Below are 19715 nucleotides of genomic sequence, written 5' to 3' on the forward strand. Positions count from 1 at the left end.
TGATTTCGGCCGTTTAACCCCGATTGCATCTCTCTCCTCAGCTCATCTCATCTCACTTAATATTTACGTATACTGGATATGATGCTGTGGTTAAAGAAAAGTGTCTTTTTCAATGGGTTTGCTTACTTACTGCTTCACTAAATACGAAAGTCCGGTTTTCTACGATTGTTCAACCAAGTCTAATCCACGTATTCATGGATTTTTAACCCCTGGACTGGACTAAAATTTGTGCACATTTTGTGATATGCCATACATATTTTTGACTGCGGGAGGGTTCATAAAATCCTTCCTGGATTGGATCAAGAGATTAGGCAGATTTCTAACTTTTGAAAAAAGGTGTGTTGCATACATCTGTAATTTTGCATGGCGTAATCATACTCCTTATCGTACTCTAAATTGTGACCTGGGGCACAACTCGTTGCAATTTACCACAAGCAGCCATTAAATGAAGAACCCAGCCCTATAATACGTACAAAATATGTGAAAATAATGTACCTGCTGCTGCTGCTGTTATTAGTTTTGCATCCGAATTTTCAGCCAGCATTTTACTGCGATGCCCAACCTATAATAACGTTGATGATCTCCATATTTCAGCTTGTTTAGAAGAAGGCTTGGGTATGAATTTTAATGACTTTTGCCTATAAGAAAGATGGACTAGCCAAAATCGGACAACATTTTTATGGTGTAGGGTTATACTTATAAGCAAATCCATACAAGCAACAAGATTCCCGTGACATGATCCCACCAACGCCAAGAAGAAGATTCAAACAACTTCTTCTTCATCTAATCCTAAGTTCATCAGTCTGGTGGGTAGCTTTCCTTAAAATCCAGTCCCAGTATCCAGCCAGCGTCTCGTCATTCAAGTGGAGAAGAAGAAGAAGACGAAGAAAATTGTAGTTTTTAAAATTCAGGTGAGCTTTACGGTTTAATTTTAAGGGGTGGCAATACATAATCTTTGTTTAATTTCCATGTACAGACTACCGGTTTACATACGTTTATTGATGTAAATTTAAGCTAAATCGTGACTTACGCGAAATTGAGACGAATTTTTACTACTGTTTTATTAGTGCAAATCGTGGCTTGATTTTGCCATAAAATTAAATCATATGTCTCAATAATCTAGTTACTAATGCACCTATACTTTTTGCAGGATGGCTACCTTCACCTATGGCCTACTGTGCGCAGTCACGGGGGCATTTTTCCTCCCCCTGATCTCCACCCAGGAAGTCTACTACCAACTTCCCACTCCTTACTCGTACGCATGTTTGAACGAGACCTGTTCCAGGGACAGGAATCCGGAGGATGCCCCTTCAACCCAATCCTTAGCCAAGTGCCGACTCCTTTGCGGGGAATATAGATCAATCTGGCCACGACCCACGGGGGCAGTCGACCTCGCCGATGAGCTTGTTTCATTCAAACCACAAAGGTACGTACGTACATAAGCAGTGGCTGCGGAAGCTGTGGGGACATCTGGGGACATTGACATTGTTGGATAGGGGAGGGAGGGGCTTATGTAAGATGGGGATATGATGGAGACATCGAAACACCGTGGGGACATTGTCCCTCTGTCCCCTCAAGCTTCCGCGGCCACTACGTACACATATTCCGTGTGTGATCCAGTGTTTCGTTTCTTGCGGGATTGTCACATTTCTTGCAGTGCAAAGCAATAAGTGCAAGAAATGCGAGGTGCAAGAAACTGGGAGAAAGTGCAAGAAATAAGCGTCCTCTAGCCACGCGCCGCATGAAGTATTATGTATATTAATTTATAGCGTCGGGACGTACTTTCTCCCGCCTTGCATTTCTTGCAGGTCAAAATATTTACCTGCAAGAAACCACTTTCTTGCACCCGAAACACTGGTGTCATCATCCTGCCTGACAATTTGACAATTGTGAGACGACATGCAGTGAATGATCTCGATCTTCTTAAATTCAATCCAGTTTTTTTGCACCTTTTCACATACTCGTTCGTTCGTTAGTTGCGTCTAGTTTTAATTGCTGATTTGGTTTCACTGACCAGAAGATTTATTAGTTTGGCACCCATCATTACGTATTTCAGACGGAAGGGAGATGGATCGATTTGCAACTATGATGCCCATGGCGTTGTTACGTGTTAATAACCGTCAATCCAGGCTTTGGTTTGGACGAGATACATACGTATGCACGTTCAGATCTCAAATCCAATCCAATCCAGCCAAAGTTGATCATGTTCTGGTTTCAGGAGTTAGAGTTCATTGCTTCTGAACTTGAAATGAAAAGCTGTTTTAATAATAATACCTGTTTGAAGTTTGACTTAATTACATTGCATGAACTGCGTACACAAAATTATGTACGAATAACAAGAGCAACTTGCCAAGGGGGCAAAATACGTCAGACTTCGGGCAAATTGACTTGAAAAGTTTTCAATTTTCTCAATGAAAATAATTTCAGAATGCTAAAAGGGCAAAATCTGTGCATATTCTTCTATCTCAAGCTTCGTACATGCGGGACAAAATGTCATGAAAATTTTTTCAGACTCAATTTTAATTAATTTTCAGACTTTTCATCAACTGGGCGCACCCTCCATCCGCCCGAGTGAGGGAAATGCTGCAACAAGTATGTGCCCAAAATATGCTAAGCTGGATTTCAAAATAAAATCTAAGTTTCCTATTTTTATGTTTCCTCCAGGCTGGCAAAAGTTTCCAAGTCGAACTACTAAAAATGCATCCTGGTTATGACGCCTCGGTTTCTGGCAAGCAGCCGAACCCCTTTGATAAGAAGTATACTTCAGAAATTGAGCGAACCACGGTGATGGTGTCCATGAAGATTGACTCCCCGGAGGAACGCCTCACTTTGAATACCAATGAGAGCTATACCATGGGCGTCAACACGACGGAAAGTGGCGTCGTGGAGGTTAAGGTGAGAAATTGAAAATCAGGGGAGCAATTAGTGTCTCGTTTCTTGCGGGTTAGCTAAATTTCTTGCACTGCAAAGCATGAAATGCAAGAAATGCGTGGTGCAAGAAACTGCGAGAAATATGCGCCCTCTAGGCACGCGCCGTATGAATCATTTATAGCGCCGGGACATAGTTTCTTGCACCTTGCATTTCTCCCAGGTCAAAATATTTACCTGCAAGAAACCACTTTCACCCCGTTATCTTTCAAAAGTGTAAAAAATCCCTGAACGACAAAAAAGGCATCTGAGTAATAATTTAGCATTATGAAAATCACTCTTTTTACTGAAATGACGTCGAAATCTCTCAAAATTCTAAAGATCTTACAATCTACAGGAGAAAACAAACTCATTATTCTAAAAATATGCAAATTCGTCGAATCCAATCCACATTTCCTTAATTTTCTCATAAAAAACATATATACTTCTGTTTAAATCACAATTTTTTTCCTCGTATTTATTTAGATTCACTCGAAAACCTACTACGGAGCTCGGCACGCCCTGGAAACTTTGAGCCAACTGATCAACTACGAGGACACTTGCGACTGTCTGATCATGGTGAAGCACGGCTACATCGAGGATGAGCCCGCCTTCCCTTATCGAGGCCTCATGGTTGACACTGGACACAACTACATTTCGCCAAAAATGATCAAAAAGACGGTGGATGCCATGTCCTACAATAAATTGAATACGCTCCACTGGTAAATTTTCACAAAACCTGAGATGATAAGCCATGATAGCTAAGCAATAATACTTTGGCTTTTTATAGGCACGTGTCTGACGCTCACTCTTTCCCCTTCTACTCAAGACGAGCCCCAAAAATGGTATGCAATCAATCCCGTCATTTGCATATAAAAATAATTACCAGATCCTAATTAAGTATATTATATTTCACTTATGTAGGCGTTATACGGTGCTTACGCCCCACACAAAATCTATTATCCCGACACTATCCGAGATATTGTGGAGTACGCTCAAGTTCGTGGAATTCGGGTCGTTCCAGAAATTGGTTAGTTTTTAAATTCTACATTTTCGTTACACTTGTAGCATTTCGAGTAATTTTCAAAAAAAGTTAGTGTAACCGATCGCATCTTGGCTAAAATCAAAGCGTAAAATATTTCCTAATTGTTGGTTTACTATTTTTAAGGTGGCCCTGCCCGTGCCGGAAATGGTAAGAGAACAATCTGACACAATCACATAATTTCGGTACAATTTCATTTCATAAGACAAAAAAAAATAAAAAATTAACTTTTCTCACAGGATGGCAATGGGGTGAGCGAGAAGGCAAAGGAGACCTCGTCGTCTGTCTGAACAAGGAACCCTGGAAGGAATTTTGTGCCGAACCACCATGTGGACAACTTAACCCCCTCAACAATGAGACCTACAGAGTATGTATTAAATTTCGAAAGTGTACAATTTGTCAACTGGGCGCTTTCTCCTCTTCAGATGCAAATATTTTTGCTAAGCGTGACGACTGGGAGATGTGTCATTTGCAAATGTCATATTCATTAGATCTGTGATCAATTGACACTAATTTGGTCAAAATTGGAGAGCGTACACTGCGAGACCTCCATTGTATATAAGTTATATACAATGGAGGTCTCGCAGTGTACGCTAGTTAATATTAGTATAATATTAGTTATATAATATAACTAATATTTTCAACTGATCAGGTCATGGGCCGCGTGTACCGAGACGCTCTGGACGCCTTCACTAACGCCGACTTTTTCCACATGGTCAGTACCCACCAAAAATTTCCGTAGATTCAACCTTAACCAAAACCTGTCCTTTTCTTTCCTTAGGGCGCCGACGACGTCAACTTCCAATGCTGGAATTCCTCCGACTCGATGAACGAAGTCCTCCGCGCCACCGCCCAAATCCCGAACGACGTCACATTCCAACGCTTATGGATGGAGTACCAATCCCGCGCCCTTCAAACGTTGTACGAAGCCTCCCCCGAAGGCGTCGAGAAGCCCACGCCGATCATTTGGGATAGTAAACTCACCTCACTCCGCGACTCGGAAGTCGTCCTCGACCCAGAAACTTATGTCATTCAGATCAAAAGCCCCGCCAGAGAACCCACCCTCGCCAAAGTGATTAACCGCGGGTACAAACTCATCTTTTCCAACGCGGACGCCTGGAGTTTGGATTGCGGATTTAACTCCGGACTCCTCCCGCCGATCGGGCTTGGACCCCAGAATCAAAATACGGTCGTTCCCGCGTGCGGGGGTGATTACAAGACGTGGAAAACGGTGTATGACAATGATCCAATGAACATTGCGGCGACGCATCGTAAGAAAAATTAAAGTTTTTTCAGAAATTAGTTTTTTTATAAAATTGTTCCCCTTAAAATACAGACAACAATGAGACCGCCGCGTATGCCCAAGTTCTCGGAGGAACGGCGACCATGTGGACCACAGAGACGGATGACATGACCCTTGAACCCAAATTGTGGCCGAGAGGTTCCGCCCTGGCGGAAAGATTGTGGTCAAATCCGACCCAATCTTGGAGAGAGGCGGCCCCACGACTGGTAAGTTCATGGTGTTTTATTTTTGCGGGTTTTATACAAACATAACGTAAGAAATGTGAGGTGCAAGAAATGTGCGCCATCTAGCTATGCGCTGCGGCGGAGCGTAGTTTCTAGCGCCTTGAATTTCTTACAGGTCAAAATAGCTGCAAGAAATCACTTTGTTATTCGCTTATTTCTTGCGGATTTGCCACATTTTTTTGCACTGCAAGGCATGAAACGCAAGAAATGTGAGATGCAAGAAACTGGGAGAAAGCGCAAGAAATAAGCGTCATCTAGCCACGCGCAGTATGAAGTACAGCGGCGCGGCGTAGTTTCTTGCGCCTTGCATTTCTGGCAGGTCGAAATATTTACCTGCAAAAAACCACTTTTCTCCCCGTTATTTCTTGCACTACGTCCGAAATCTTCCTTAAAACATGTCTTATCTAATTTCATTTTCTGCCCCGATTTTCCAGGACTCACACCGTGAACGACTCGTCCAACGTGGTGTCCACGCTGAGGCGGTCAGACCCGAGTGGTGCTACCACAACAGAGCAGAATGTGAATTACTCCTCTAAAATTGACTACAATTTCTACACCAGACTTTCTTAAAAACATATTTAACTGAGACTTGCACTTTTTTATCCGTTAATTTATTACTCACTCACTCAAAATGGAGAGGAAAAGGGGTTTATAGCATTTAGATAATTTACTGACCCGACATTTAAACGATTATGACCAAAACGGACTTTTATCCTCACACAAAAGCTTAAAAAGTGGATAAATATTAGCTTCATGTACTTGTTTGTATGTACTTTGGTGACATCTCATTAAGCAATAAATCTAATTTAATACGATATTTGAGAAGGTTGGGTCGAACTCATTTGCATGGAAAAGTTCATTGTATCATATATAAGTGTATTTTGTGGTTGTGTGGGTTTTCCAGTCGTATTAATTAATTGACACACCTTTTAAGTAGATTTTGCATTATTTCCATATGGCGTTTATGATGATGATTTTGGCAAAAAATAAAATGCAAGAACCATAAATCAAATTCAGTATTCTCAACCATTTATTGATTTAAATGATGTGGAGATCGTACATTATAAATACATATTGGAAAATTTACTATTTTGAACAAAATATTTAAATCAATATAGCCAATTAATGAAAAAAATGAGATATTAAGTACGTGCAACGAGAAGCGTGTACACAAAAATATGAAAATGAGAAACAGCTTTACATACGTAATAAATAAATAAGTATCCATCAGCGGAAATAAGAATTTTAAAGTAATATCATTCCAAAAAGCTGCTTACATAATCGAACAACTCTCTTTTGGCTTCGGATTTTGAGGTTGTCCTCCTCGACCATTGTTGGCGTCATTGCGATTCGGTGGGATCGGAATCGGGTCGGTGGTCCTTGGTTGAGGATGGAAAACCGGGTCTCGATTCTGACCGTAAGCTTGCGCCTGTGGATCGGAGAGTCTGCTTCGCGTTATAGGATTAGCTCTTCCGGTCTGTAAAAAGTCTCGGGGCTGCCCGTAAGCTTGCGCCTGCGCCACATTGTTGCGCTGCTGCTCCTGAAATAAGGCATGTTCCCTTCGTCGTTCCTCCAACTCTGCCTTCTTTCTTCGTTCATTAGCTTCAATTGCTCTTTGTTTTTCTTGTTCTTGTTTCTCCTCCCACTCGAGGAGTTCCTGCTCGTGCATTTGTCGAGCGTGCTCGGCATCCCGTTTTTCCTGAGCTATTTTTCTGTCCAGTTCATCCTGAAGGCGACGAGCTTCAACCTCATCTTTAAGCTCGGCTTGTTTTCGCCTGTTTTCTTCAAGAACGCGAATATTTTTCTCTCTTCGGAGTGCAGCAAGGCGAGCAATCTCTTCGTCTTCGAAGGCCTGCTGTTGGCGACGCGTTTCTTCGTCTTCTTTTTCTTTAGCTTCTTTTTGTTTCCGAACTTCTTCTTTCTTATGAGCTTCATTCTCATCCAAGGCTTGCTGTCGAAGGGTTTCTTCCTTCTCTTTAGCTTCTTTCTGCTTAATTTCATTATATTCTTTTCTTTGGGCTTCTACGAGAAGCATAAATTCAGTGGACTTAGAAGGGTCAAATTGGTAGTAGGATTTTACTTCCTGTCTTCGTCCGTCTTCTTGTGCTTGCATTTCTTGGTGTTCCGATTGCATCAGCTTCGTTCGGCGTTCGGCCTCTTTCAGTTCTGCGTCTCTCTGCTTCTGCAAATTTTGTCGCACCATTTCGGCAGCAAGCTTTCTCTTTTCTTCTAATGCTGCCTGCTTATTTGCTTGTTCTGATTGTTCCCTTTGTTCTGCAAGTTTTGCTGCTCGCTTTTTCTCCAACTCTTCAAAGTCGCGTTTTTTCTTTTCGTAATGTTTTTCGAGAAACTTCATCTGCTGGTGGATTTTTAGAAATTCAACGTCGTGAGGGTCTAGTAATTCTGCTGGTTTATTTGCAGATGTATTGTCCTCTTCGTTTCGGACGACTTGATTGCGACGGGGAGTAGTAGTATCAATTTCGGAGTATGGGGGTGGATTTGTTTCCTGAATATTTTGGTAGTTTGGAGGTGGTGCAACATCTGCAGGTCGAGGTCGAGGGCTACGGTTACGACCGCCTAAACAAGAAGGTACATAGATCAGTGAACTGTAGGGTACGATCTAGCAATGGAGGTCTCCCAGCGTATGCTCTCTGATTTTGACCAAATTAGTGTCAATCGGTCCCAAATTTAATTCATGACATTTGCAAAAGACACGATCTCCCAATGGGCACGTTTGGCCGAGATATTTGCATCCGAAGAGGAGAAAATCCGCCCCAAAGTTGACAAATTTGACACTTCCCAAATTTAGTATGCGTTTTCTCCTCTTTGGGTACAAATATCTCTGCCAAACGTGCCCATTGGGAGATCGTGTCTTTCACAAATTTCATCCTAATCAAATTTTTTGATAGATTGGCCCTAGTTTAATCAAAATTTGGGAACATATGCGGGCAACCTCCATTGTAAGTACGAACAATTACGCTATATGCATACCTCGATGACCTGGAGCAGGAACGACTTTCAGTTTATTCTGATTCTGACTGGCGTCAGAATTGTTTGAATGCTTGCCATCATTACGACTCTGACCCTGAGGAAGCCGAGACCTTCCCCTATTTCCTCTTGAGCCCCGATTCCCTCTCGCAGATTCCTCTCCCTGGTGAGAATTACTTTCTCGGGCCTCGCGTTCTCTCATTCTCTGCATGACTTCTGCATGAAATTCTGCAAAATTTCTCAGATTGGGGTTCGGGACATGGTCGCCAAAATTAACAACGTCTCCATTGTTGGAAGGAATTCCAGATTGCGATCCTCGGCCTCCTCTTCCTCTCGGTATTCCTCCACGAGCACCACGGAATCCACGATTTGAATGGTTTCGTCCTGACGATGAAGAGTTATCACGGTTATAATTCCTCGAATTGGTTGAAGATCCCCGGAATCTCGTTGATGGTTCGGGTATCTTAGATTCAAATTGAATTTCATCTTCAAATCTCTTCTTTAAAACTTCAAATGTGGGTCGTTGTTCAGGATCTACGACGAACAAGCTTTTCATGACCCGTAGGAGAAAAGCTGGGCAATTATCGGGGCGTTGGAAGGCCAAAGGACTGCTGCCGTTTAAGATGTGTTGTTTCACTTCCTGTTCCGAAAACCAAATCAAATTCTCAATTCAAATTCTTAATTCATAGTCAAATTTTTTTGAAGTAGTGTTCTGTCAGAAAAATAATTGCTTATTTGTGACCCTGATGAAGACAATGTTTGTTGTAGAAAGCTTGGTAGAGTGGAAATACAACAATAGTTTTTTTTATAATTTAGTCCTCAAAACCGTTTGAAAATCACTTTAAATCAAATTTTAGTTCATATTGTGTCACATTTTTTAAGAGGATTAAAATAAAACCGTACCAAATTGGAAACTGTGCCATAACTTCCGTACGGAGTATCCCCACGAGTCAGCATTTCCCACAGTACAACTGCAAAACTCCATGCATCCGAAGGTTTGGTAATCTCTCCCGGGTTTTTATCCACTGGAATGCATTCCTTCGCCAGCCATCGAATTGGCATTGATTTGCCAGTCATGTACTACGAGTATTAAAAAAAATATTATAAAGAACGCGTCATACTGAAAACAGCGTCATGATCAAACTTATTACGTTGAAATAGTTAACACCATTTCCTGCCGTTACTCTGGTCATTCCATAATCGGAAATTTGAGCATGTATTTGTCCAGATTTTCCAAATTCGTGCAACAGAACGTTTCTCGCGGAAAGGCAGCCGTGAATAAAATCCATTGAGTGCAGATATTCCATCCCGTTGACGACGTCCAAAGCCAAATTGTATAGCTGACCTTCCTGTAAAGAAATAAGTAAAAGACATTTGCAATCTGGAATTGGTTAAGGAGGAACAGTTAATAGTGGCCGCGGAAACCGTGGGGACATCTGGGAACACTAAAATTGTAGGATATGGGAGGGAGGGGTTTATATAACATAGGGGACATCGAATAATAACCGTTGGGGACATTGTTCTTCTGTCCCCACGCTTCCGCGTCCACTGCGTAGGAACTTATACTTACAGCGTCTAAAGGAGTGCTCAGATCTCTTTTCACGAAATCCAAAAGATTTCCAGCACTAGCACATTTAAAAATGAGCTGGGGACAGTCATTCGGGTCTGCAGGAAATAAATCATTATATTATTTTGCATATAAATTAATTAACATCAGGAATAGATTGAGGTTCACCGTTATCAACAATTCCGAGAAACTTGATCAGATTGCGATGTTGGAGATTGAACATGTCCTGAAATACTGAATATCGATTTTTGCCAATGGGGGCGTGGAACATTTTTACCACCACGGGCCCCCCAATTTTGGGGTTATTCACATTCAAAATCGCTGCAAAAACATATGAAAAGAATTTATTAGACAAGGCCCTATCTTCTAAACAAATAAATACAATGATAATTAGATAAGTAATTAACTAAATCAGAGGTCAACGCCGCCGCTGTCGACAAATCTGATGTCCTATTTCTACAATATTGGGGCGCCGCCGCCAAAATGGTCGGCGTTGACCTCTGAACTAAATTAAACCATACCTTTAATCACACATCCAAACGCTCCAGGTTGTCCAATAGGGTCTTCCCTTATCAATACACACTTGTCAAACTTTTCTACAGGTTTGGTACAATTTTTACAGCAAGAAGAAGTCTCCCCATGATTCATGCCCTGCGCCCCGGTTGCGCCCCCGGCTGCGGCCGCACGGCCAGTATTTGGACCTGGTTGATAATAACCTTGACCCGTCTGGAATCCAGGTCGCCTTTGTCCTTCTGACGACGCCATTGCAATGTCCTTTAGCAAATAGTTGTATTTAATTAAAGAACATTGAAATTATACCAAGAAATATAAAATAAAAATTAATGTTTTTTTGAAAATCAAAAGCAAAAAAAACTGACCTTATCTACCCTTCCCGATGGCAAATTAGCCTTGTGGTGGGTCTGCCTTCTGCCACCGACCAACAATCCACTGCGACACAGAGTAATTAATTAATTAACAATTAATTAACTAACTAACCACAAATTTTGATGGCAACGGAAACGGGCGGCCCGGCTGACGCTGACGGATGAGATGAGAGAATTAATTATTGGCAGATAAACTCAAAATCGGGGTAGCCTGGCTCATTAGTAAATTAATGTTTAAATTCTATAATTATTTTATAAAACATATCAAATCGACGCTCAAGTCAACCAAAAAAAATCATTTTGCTCACAAAGAAAATATATTGCATGCAGTTCAGTTGACACTTTTGTACATATTTTTGTCATGTACTTATGCAATACAAACAATAATACTTGATATTCACGCTTATCTGGTTTAATCGTCATATCGATAAGTATGAGTCACATGAAAAACTACGTTATCTCTCGCTTATATTTGTCCAGCAATGTGAGTATCATCACGTAACTTGCAACTAATAAATGCATACATACATTTACATATCGTCCCTCACACAGACAAAGTTAATTGTAGAAAGCTTGGATTTAAAAAAAAAAAAAAAGTTAAGTTAAAAAAATAGGTCCTCAAACCGTTAAAAACACCTAAATAAATTAAACAGTTGGTAATATCAGCGACAAATATCATGATTCATGAAAGTAAATTTCTTTATATGTTGTGAGATTGATCTTTTGCATGAATTTGCATAACAAAAACATAGTATGTACAGGAGATGCGTTTAAGAAAAATAATATGGTAATAAATATAAATTCTAGTTTGTACAAATAGAATATTACATAGATAAGTGCTCAGCTCATAAAAAAATATTTAAATGCTCAGAAACTTTGACATTATGAGTATGACATAAATATGCCCCTCATGAAAATATTTAAATGCTCAGAAACTTTGCATAAATATGCACTGGCATTAATTAAGGGAATTCTCAATGAAATATGTACATATTCCTTTATCATAATCGCAATTACTTAAATCATCTGAATCATATTATTTGGTCATAATAATTTGTTTGACGGATTTTCACCACTATGATCGACCTACTCGATTTTTTATCCAAAACTTGGAAATATTTGTATAATTGTCAATCAGTTTATGAAAACGGAGGTTTATTTATTTACACTATTAGGAAGGAAATAATAAATAAAAAACATGCATCTTCTGCCTGACTACATGCCAAAATTATTTTTATGCAGCAGCTTCTTATTACTCTTCAATTATGTCAAGAACTTTATATCATTCACTTTTTCATATGGGGTACGTATTCATGTAAAGACATAGATATGTACATATGCAATCGTTTGTGCATGAGCCAGGAGCCACGATTTCCTTAACTGTGTAAATTCGCATCATACTCTTAAATGCGAATAAATGGGTCGTTGGCGATGATAGCGACCTTGCAGAGGGGTCGAGATCAAATGAAATCAATCATAAAATATTTATTGTGATCTTTTTTTCAATTGTTTGGTCAACCCAGTTGCACAAGTAAATAGCTAAAAGTACAGAAATCCAGCCGAAATCATGACGGGTTTTAAAAATGCCATAACTTTTTCAGTTTAAAAACAGGATGTAAAAACATGTTATCTTTGCTCAGAATAATTTTTCGGAAATCATACAAATACATTTTTTTAACTCGAAGTTTTGCAATTTTATAGCTGTTTCTGAATTTTGAAAAATTGCGAAAACTTAAAATGAGTTACACATTCTTATTCCTCATGAAATACATACATCTCAATTTACGTCACACTCATGACCATAATTTTGAACATCTGGAATCTTCCATTGATCTTAAAATGAAGGAGGTAGTTTAAAAACAGCAAATATTTATTTAAATATCTGTACTTGGTCATGTTTTTGTGACAAATTATTATCGCGAGTTTGTGACGATTGACAAATCAGGCAGTGAAATTAAAACGTATGCAATCCTACATTTATTAGTTAGTCATCGTCTTAGAAAGTTCCAGCTATTCTTAAAACAAAATAAACTATTGTGCATGACAAATTAAATTTCACGCGGAAAATTTAGAAAAATTGGCCCATACAGAATTTTGCAAATTAGCAAAAAAAATATTGTTCATTAGGTACAATTCCTGAACGAATGTACATAGATAGATAGATCGCATAATAAAAATAAATAATATGTATGTACATACATAAGTACGCCCATTTTCAAAATTCTCCTTATTTGATTACAGCATCCTGTAAGGCAGTGTAAGGATTCACACATGAATGATGAATATAAACAAGTTTACTCCAGGAAAGTGAACATAAAACTAAATCGCTTCATTGAATTGAATTCTATCCCTGACTCAAGTTTTTACATGGTATTGAAAAATGGAATTACCAAAACCAGAGATATAAATCAGTTCAAATCCTGACGTATTTAGCTATATTCCGTACTACGAAGTTTGTATTGACGCATAGGAAAATATTTCACACCGTATACCAATTTTTTGTTTCACTATCCTGGACAAATTCTACATAATTGAACAACAACTTCTTATTACATATCTATCCGTGTCGGAACAAAGGAAAAGTTTTTTTTGCAAGTATCGTGAACATGCAAAAATTCGCACATATATGCGAATAAATAGAAATTCATCCAACCAATTTCAATCCACCCATCTCGGTTTTGTTCATGATTTACAAGACCACTTCTTCCCAAGTATGCAAGTCCTATGCTGAGATTGGATTGGATTTGAACCTGTTAATTAAAATTACTTACTTCTTCTTGAGGTAATCTGCATCATAAAATTCCCTTCTTCGTTCGTTTATAAATAATGCTGCATGGTATCCTCGCCCTCTTAAAAAAATCTTCGCAATCACATCAAGCGGTTGAATAAGCGACGACGACGACGAATATTATCATCGTCACCGTCCATCAGCATGTATGTAACTCACACACACATGCACATGCACAATAATTAGCCAAGAAATAACTAACTAACCATGCTTACACGCCACACATTCTAAGCAAGTATTATAATATGTGCCATTCTTGTGTGGCGTGGCGTATCCATGCAGAAAAGTGCAAAAACTAAAGAGGTGCCTGCTTTGCCTTTCAAGCATTCACGGCGTCTCTTCTCATCTCATTTGATTGTTAGTATTCATTGTGCCGTTGCTCATGGCGTAGCTCTAGCGTTGCAGTGGTTGGCCCTGTGCCGATGTACAATCGCTATCAATTTAATTTTGTGTCTCAACGTGGTCATCGTATTATTAAGCAGTATTTTCCTATTTATTATTACCTGCTCGCTCGTTGTTACATACTTATTATTAACTTTTGCGAGTTGTCTTTGTCTTTCACCAACCAACGCTTGTCCTGTGCGACAACTTATTTTAAACTCTTCCTTCTATTTATTATGTAGTAACCAAGATTGAAAGTTGATTTAAATCAGTGTCGTCGTCTTACTAAATAATATGCTAATCAGAGAAAACGCCGTGATTTTTTGTTTGGTGGGGTGTGCAAGTGAATTGAATGAGGGGTGACCGGCTGCTGAGTTAATATTAAAGTTAAAACATTTCTGATTATTAAACATTTCAAAGTGAAGATTACGATTACGAATCTTAATCTTAATCATAATTATAATTTACGATTACATACATACAAAATTCGTGCTCATCTATGTGTTGTTCAGCCAGTGTGGAAAAGGGCTAGGGCAAAATAATTAATCGACACAGACGATGTGGTCACGGAAGCAGCGAAGCTTGAAAAACAAAATTAGCCAAGTCTCAAGCAGCTTCAAATCAAATCTTCTTAAAGAATAAAAAAAAATCAGCGTTGTGAAATATCAGCACATGCAGAATTTTATGTTTGTATGAATGAAGACGGATTAGTCAATGTGAACATTCACTCATCTGAAATCTTTTTTTGTAATGTTCGTAATTTCAATTTGTGACTAAATACTTACTTTTATAGTACGAAACAGTGCTCACAATTGTGGGGGATTAAGTCTCATCTGAAATCTTTTTTGTGTATGTACATAATTTGTGACTAAACAGTATGAAACGGTGCAAAACAGTGCAAAAACTTTGCAAAATTGTGTGTTGGGGATTAAGTTGATGTGCAATCTTTATTTATTTTCGCGACAATAATACATCTTTACAGTAAATGAAATGATGTGTGTCGTCGTACAACCAGGAGAATCGCTTCCCCAAACTTAACAAAAAGTAGAACGACTTGCATTTTGCAGTTGCATGCATGCAAATTCTTTGACAAGTTTGTTGTTTTGTTATGGTTTGCCTACATAATTGGCACTTGGCAGTACTGTAAAAAAAAGTGCAAGTGACGACTTAAAGTGCCTCGTGTTATGTTGCATTTCTTGTGCACTTTTGCAGGTGTATAGCTTGTAACTGACTGGTTATTCTTCACAAATTGAATTGAGGTTACTTTTGCATTTCGTCGTATGTGCTAATTGTTGTTGACTTTGTGTTCGTATAATAAGAAAAGTTTACCAGCCACGTTAGGTTTTGTCCAAGGACTTATTCCGTTAAAAAAGTTAATAATAATGGTATAACTAAAGTTTGAGGAAAATATAAAAGTCAAAATTTAAGTGAAGTTTGGAATAATGAGGTAAAAAAAAAGAACTGGGTGGATTAAAAATTCAGAAAATTATGAAACTTACCAAAAAAATTGTATGAAATTTTGATGATTTGAGTTTAAAGGAAGATGAATGTATACTTTAGTTCGAGGACTTATTCAGTTTGAAAAAATGTAACAATTAACGTTGGAGGAAAATATTTAAGTCACAATTTAAATGCAGTTTGGAATAACGAGGTAAAAAAATTCAAAAATTCATAAAATTATGAAACTTGCCAAATTTTCCTGATTTGAATTCCCAGCAAGATGATGAAGGAACTCTACGTCCTCCTCTTAATGTACTTTTCCCACTTTCTGGGACAAAGCGGTACGGCGCAGGCGCAGTCACCCCCAAAAGTGGAAGCTACCCCCAACGCTACGACTTCCAGTGCGGAAGCCGACTTTAAAATTACGGAGGATGAATTAAGAATGGACATTGACGAGAGTGACATTGCCCGATGTCACTCGCACGTGTCGAACACGTTTTTCAATCAAGGTATATACATACATGGGTCGTCATTGGCCGCGGAAGGGTGCGGACAGAGGGACCCCCACGGTTGTTCGATGTCCCTATCATCTGCCCATCTGATATAAACCACTTCCTTCCTTATCCTACAATGTTAATGTCCCCAGATGTCCCCACCGCTTCCGCGGCCACTGGGAAAATTCAGGCTACTCAAATGTATGTACACGATGCATTGGCCACGGAAGCGTGGGGACAGGGGATAGCCTAGAATCTTGAATATTATACTAATGCCAAAAATAATTATATACATATTACAATATTGGCGTTCAATGTATGCAAAATTTGAAAAATTTTATTCTATTGCAAAATAAAATACAAAATGTAAAAAATAATTTGAAAAATTTTAAATTGCTGAAATTTCCATTAATTTTAAACCTAATCACACCGTCCTTCTTTTTCAATCAAGGTCTCAGATTGGCCATAGGTTCGATGAAGAATCGACTTCCTGACGGAATTCCGGAATATGGTAAGTGTATATATTATATATGCCTCATATTTTAACTAATTATCATAATTAAAGTATAATTACTTGCGTAGGAATCCCACCCATGGAGCCCTTAGAACTGGACCCCATGCACATTGTCATATCCAGAATACCCGTCGAACTTAACGTCACCCTAAAAGAGGTAGGTATAACGCTTAACTTACAAAGTTGTAAAAGCGTCACAAACAAGGGAGTTGTCCCAGCGTATGCTCTTCAATTTTGGCCAAATTAGTGTCAATCGATCGCAAATTTAATTAGTATGAAATTTGCGAAAGACAAGATCTCCCAATGGGCACGTTTGGCCGAGATATTTGCATCCGAAGAGGAGAAAACGCGCAGTAAATTTGGAAAGTGTAAAATTTGTCGACTTTAGGGCGCATTTTCTCCTCTTCGGATGCAAATATCTGCGCCAAACGTGCCCATTGGGAGATCGCGACTTTCGCAAATTTCATCCTAATTAATTTTGTGATCGATTGACACTAATTTGCCCAAAATCGGATCGCATACGCTGGGAGACCTCCATTGTTACATACAACATAGAAAATTTTCTTGTCCCCTGAAAATTTTTATTTTTACGAGATCTCTTTACACAGATTTTTTCATAAGCAGGGTAAAACAATATTTCTGAATTTCTTTCCCCAGATGAAAGTCTGGGACTTGACCACCTTCACAAAAAACAACTGGTTCCTCGACGTCAACACCCGCATCCTCGACATGTCCCTCGTCGTCCCCTCTTTCCTCGTCACCGGTCACTTCACCCTCTTACCGATCGGGATCAAAGGAAACATCTCCATCAAATTCGACGGGGTCACAATAAAAGCCAAAACCAAGATGAAAATCATCGACACTTCCCGCCAACCTAGGCAAACGCCCATCAAAGCCGATCGGGCCGTTTCGGACATGAAATTCGACAAAGTTCGGATCCGAATGACGGACCTTTTCCCGCACGAAAAGGGGTACGAGGAGCTAAACTATGCGTTCAAAGTGTTCACGGAGAAATACAGTGAGTTACTCTACGACGAAGTGAAACCCTTCGTGAACGCGGGAACGGAGCGGATAATTTTAGGCATTACGGACGCCGTTTTGAACAGCCCGGTTTTTACGAGGCGGTTACCCGCTAACGGGATTTTGCCGGGGCTGAACTTGTCGACTTTGACGAATTGGTATGACCGGGTGAGAAACGCGTTGCAAGTGCAGTTGCCTTCCGTCGTGACGCGGAGTAATTCGTACCGGTCGCTGATTTCGCTGTTGGAAGCGGCGTTTAAGTCGTGTCGAAGTTATACGGATGTTACGGATCACTTGACGCAACCTTTTATCAATTTGTTGGGACTGATTGCGCACTGAAGTAGATAAAAGTAGGTATTTAAGCAGGGGTAGGGGACAGTGGCCGCGGAAGTGTGTGTGGGGACAGATGTCCTCATGATTGTTCGATGTCCGAATCATCTGCCCATCTTATATAAACCACTTCCTCCCCTATCCTGCAGTGTTAATGCCCCCAGATGTCCTCATCGCTTCCGCGGTCACTAGTAGTGGATACGTGTACGAGATAAAAATTCCCGTTTTTTTTGTTAACGGACCGTCCTAAAAGTGTCCCCAGATGTCCCTACAACTTCCAGATAAGAGTCCAGTTTTTTACAACGGACCGTCCTAAAAGTGCATTTATTCTACAATGTTAATATTCCCAGGCGTCCCCGCAGCTTCCGTGGCCACTGGTACACGAGATAAAAACTCCCGTTTTTTGTTAACGGACTGTCCTAAAAGTGCATTTTCTTCACGCGTTTCAAACAAATAGTTACACAATAAACAGACCATGACCACGTATGTTGTATGTACCGGTCAATGTCGTAGAAGCGTCGTCTTCGTCGTGTATTGTCATCTGTGTAGTCGTCCCCGTTTTGTGATACATACATAAAAAACAATGAAATAACAAAGCTCACAAAGCAACCCAACCCGAAAAAAATAAAATTTCGATGAAACAAAACAACTCCACACTAGAGGATGTATTCTTCTTCATTTACATATTTACAACAAAAAAGGTTAAGTTGTTAATTGTGCTGTGAAATGAAAAAAACTATACCTTCATTTAAAAAATAGACTGGTTTTAATTGTATCGTATAATAAAACAATGCTTATGCAGAATAAAAATCTAAAAATTCAAGGGAACCTGAAAGAAATTTTTTTTAATTGCATGCGTTTTTAATCATAATCACGCAAATTCATTTAAGTATTTTTTTTCACACAAAATTTTGCAGGTACATACATACATAAAAATTCTCATTAAATTCTGTCGTGTTTTCGTGAGTGAAGAAGCGACTTTAATTTCTTTCTTAACGTGACAATTATCACATTATCCATCCGTCCTAAAGGTTGACTTACCCATCAAGGGCTTATCGTTATCAAGGAAAAATATGACGTATGTATGTATGTATGACTGACTATTGAACTGACTCTTGACCAACATCACATGCATCACATATGCTAAATAATAATGATGATACGACTCATTGCATTTCATGCAATAATTATAAATCCTTTACCTTTTTAGCACTGAGGATAAGGTCGTTTTAAGTACATACATTTGCAAACTAACTTCAGGTAGGAACCTCATGGAAGAAATTTTATTTTAGGAGGAGACCAAACCTTGAATAATATGCATTATGCAATATGTAATCCACCTTGATTATACTAGCACTGAACTTGGGTTAAGGTGCTAATTTTGCGAATATACGAGTCCAGAGGGCATATTATTCACTCTAATTTGCAGATATATGTAATGTGTTATTACACTATTCATAGCTACATTTTCCTATCGTAAAGTAAAACAAAATGTGTATAGTAAAGGTACATATTTAAGTAAGTATGAAGATAAGTACATACATTTAGGTCACGATAATCACAAGGACTCGATAAAATAATTCCAGCCGTACCATTATAAATTATTACATAATATAATGCCCAATGATTACATGTAGGTAAGTAAAAATAGAACAAACTGCATCTTAAACCATTATCAATTATTGGATAATATAATGCCCAATGTCGAATGATTACATATTATGTAGGTAAGTACCCAATTAACATTTTAAGTCTGGTCCATGTGTGGGCCAGACTTTTGTCAAAAGTCTGGGCCAAGTACAGTTTTGAAATCGGGGGAATGACCAGTGGCGG

The 19715-nt window shown here is 39.2% G+C and overlaps 3 protein-coding genes across 3 annotated transcripts; 2 read left to right on the plus strand and 1 right to left on the minus strand.

Annotated features, from left to right (window-relative positions):
• The first annotated feature begins 764 nt into the window (after positions 1-764).
• LOC110854290 (chitooligosaccharidolytic beta-N-acetylglucosaminidase) lies at positions 765-6293 on the plus strand. The gene is made up of 13 exons (XM_022102717.2): positions 765-911; positions 1151-1426; positions 2535-2592; positions 2665-2895; positions 3394-3629; positions 3698-3752; positions 3832-3937; positions 4076-4099; positions 4189-4316; positions 4602-4664; positions 4731-5220; positions 5286-5458; positions 5911-6293. The coding sequence occupies exons 2-13, from the start codon at positions 1152-1154 to the stop codon at positions 6010-6012; spliced, it is 1941 nt and encodes a 646-aa protein (XP_021958409.1). The 5' UTR covers positions 765-911; position 1151; the 3' UTR covers positions 6013-6293.
• Positions 6294-6483: 190 nt separating this feature from the next.
• Positions 6484-11252, minus strand: LOC110854229 (probable serine/threonine-protein kinase kinX). Its single transcript, XM_022102641.2, has 8 exons — positions 10910-11252; positions 10553-10805; positions 10200-10352; positions 10035-10129; positions 9616-9813; positions 9368-9544; positions 8468-9104; positions 6484-8053 (listed from the first exon to the last, which is right to left on the minus strand). The coding sequence occupies exons 2-8, from the start codon at positions 10794-10796 to the stop codon at positions 6750-6752; spliced, it is 2808 nt and encodes a 935-aa protein (XP_021958333.1). The 5' UTR covers positions 10797-10805; positions 10910-11252; the 3' UTR covers positions 6484-6749.
• A 2803-nt stretch (positions 11253-14055) lies between these two features.
• LOC110854297 lies at positions 14056-18710 on the plus strand. The gene is made up of 6 exons (XM_035854927.1): positions 14056-15531; positions 15645-15735; positions 15801-16033; positions 16470-16529; positions 16601-16689; positions 17190-18710. The coding sequence occupies exons 2-6, from the start codon at positions 15716-15718 to the stop codon at positions 17889-17891; spliced, it is 1104 nt and encodes a 367-aa protein (XP_035710820.1). The 5' UTR covers positions 14056-15531; positions 15645-15715; the 3' UTR covers positions 17892-18710.
• The last annotated feature ends 1005 nt before the right edge of the window (positions 18711-19715 follow it).

Source organism: Folsomia candida, unplaced genomic scaffold (assembly GCF_002217175.1).
Source record: "Folsomia candida strain VU population unplaced genomic scaffold, ASM221717v1 Fcan01_Sc009, whole genome shotgun sequence".
Classification (NCBI taxonomy): domain Eukaryota; kingdom Metazoa; phylum Arthropoda; class Collembola; order Entomobryomorpha; family Isotomidae; genus Folsomia; species Folsomia candida.

Excerpts from the sequence above, each read along its gene's own strand:
- LOC110854290 (XM_022102717.2), top strand. The coding sequence starts at position 1,152 with ATGGCTACCTTCACCTATGGCCTACTGTGCGCAGTCACGGGGGCATTT. Across the intron at positions 2,593-2,664 it reads TGAGGGAAATGCTGCAACAA|GCTGGCAAAAGTTTCCAAGT; the intron begins GTATGTGCCCAA and ends TGTTTCCTCCAG. Across the intron at positions 5,459-5,910 it reads GAGAGGCGGCCCCACGACTG|GACTCACACCGTGAACGACT; the intron begins GTAAGTTCATGG and ends CCGATTTTCCAG.
- LOC110854229 (XM_022102641.2), bottom strand. The coding sequence starts at position 10,796 with ATGGCGTCGTCAGAAGGACAAAGGCGACCTGGATTCCAGACGGGTCAA. Across the intron at positions 10,353-10,552 it reads GTTTGGATGTGTGATTAAAG|CGATTTTGAATGTGAATAAC; the intron begins GTATGGTTTAAT and ends ATGTTTTTGCAG. Across the intron at positions 9,105-9,367 it reads ATGGCACAGTTTCCAATTTG|GAAGTGAAACAACACATCTT; the intron begins GTACGGTTTTAT and ends TTTTCGGAACAG.
- LOC110854297 (XM_035854927.1), top strand. The coding sequence starts at position 15,716 with ATGCAGTTTGGAATAACGAG. Across the intron at positions 15,736-15,800 it reads ATGCAGTTTGGAATAACGAG|CAAGATGATGAAGGAACTCT; the intron begins GTAAAAAAATTC and ends TTGAATTCCCAG. Across the intron at positions 16,690-17,189 it reads TTAACGTCACCCTAAAAGAG|ATGAAAGTCTGGGACTTGAC; the intron begins GTAGGTATAACG and ends TTCTTTCCCCAG.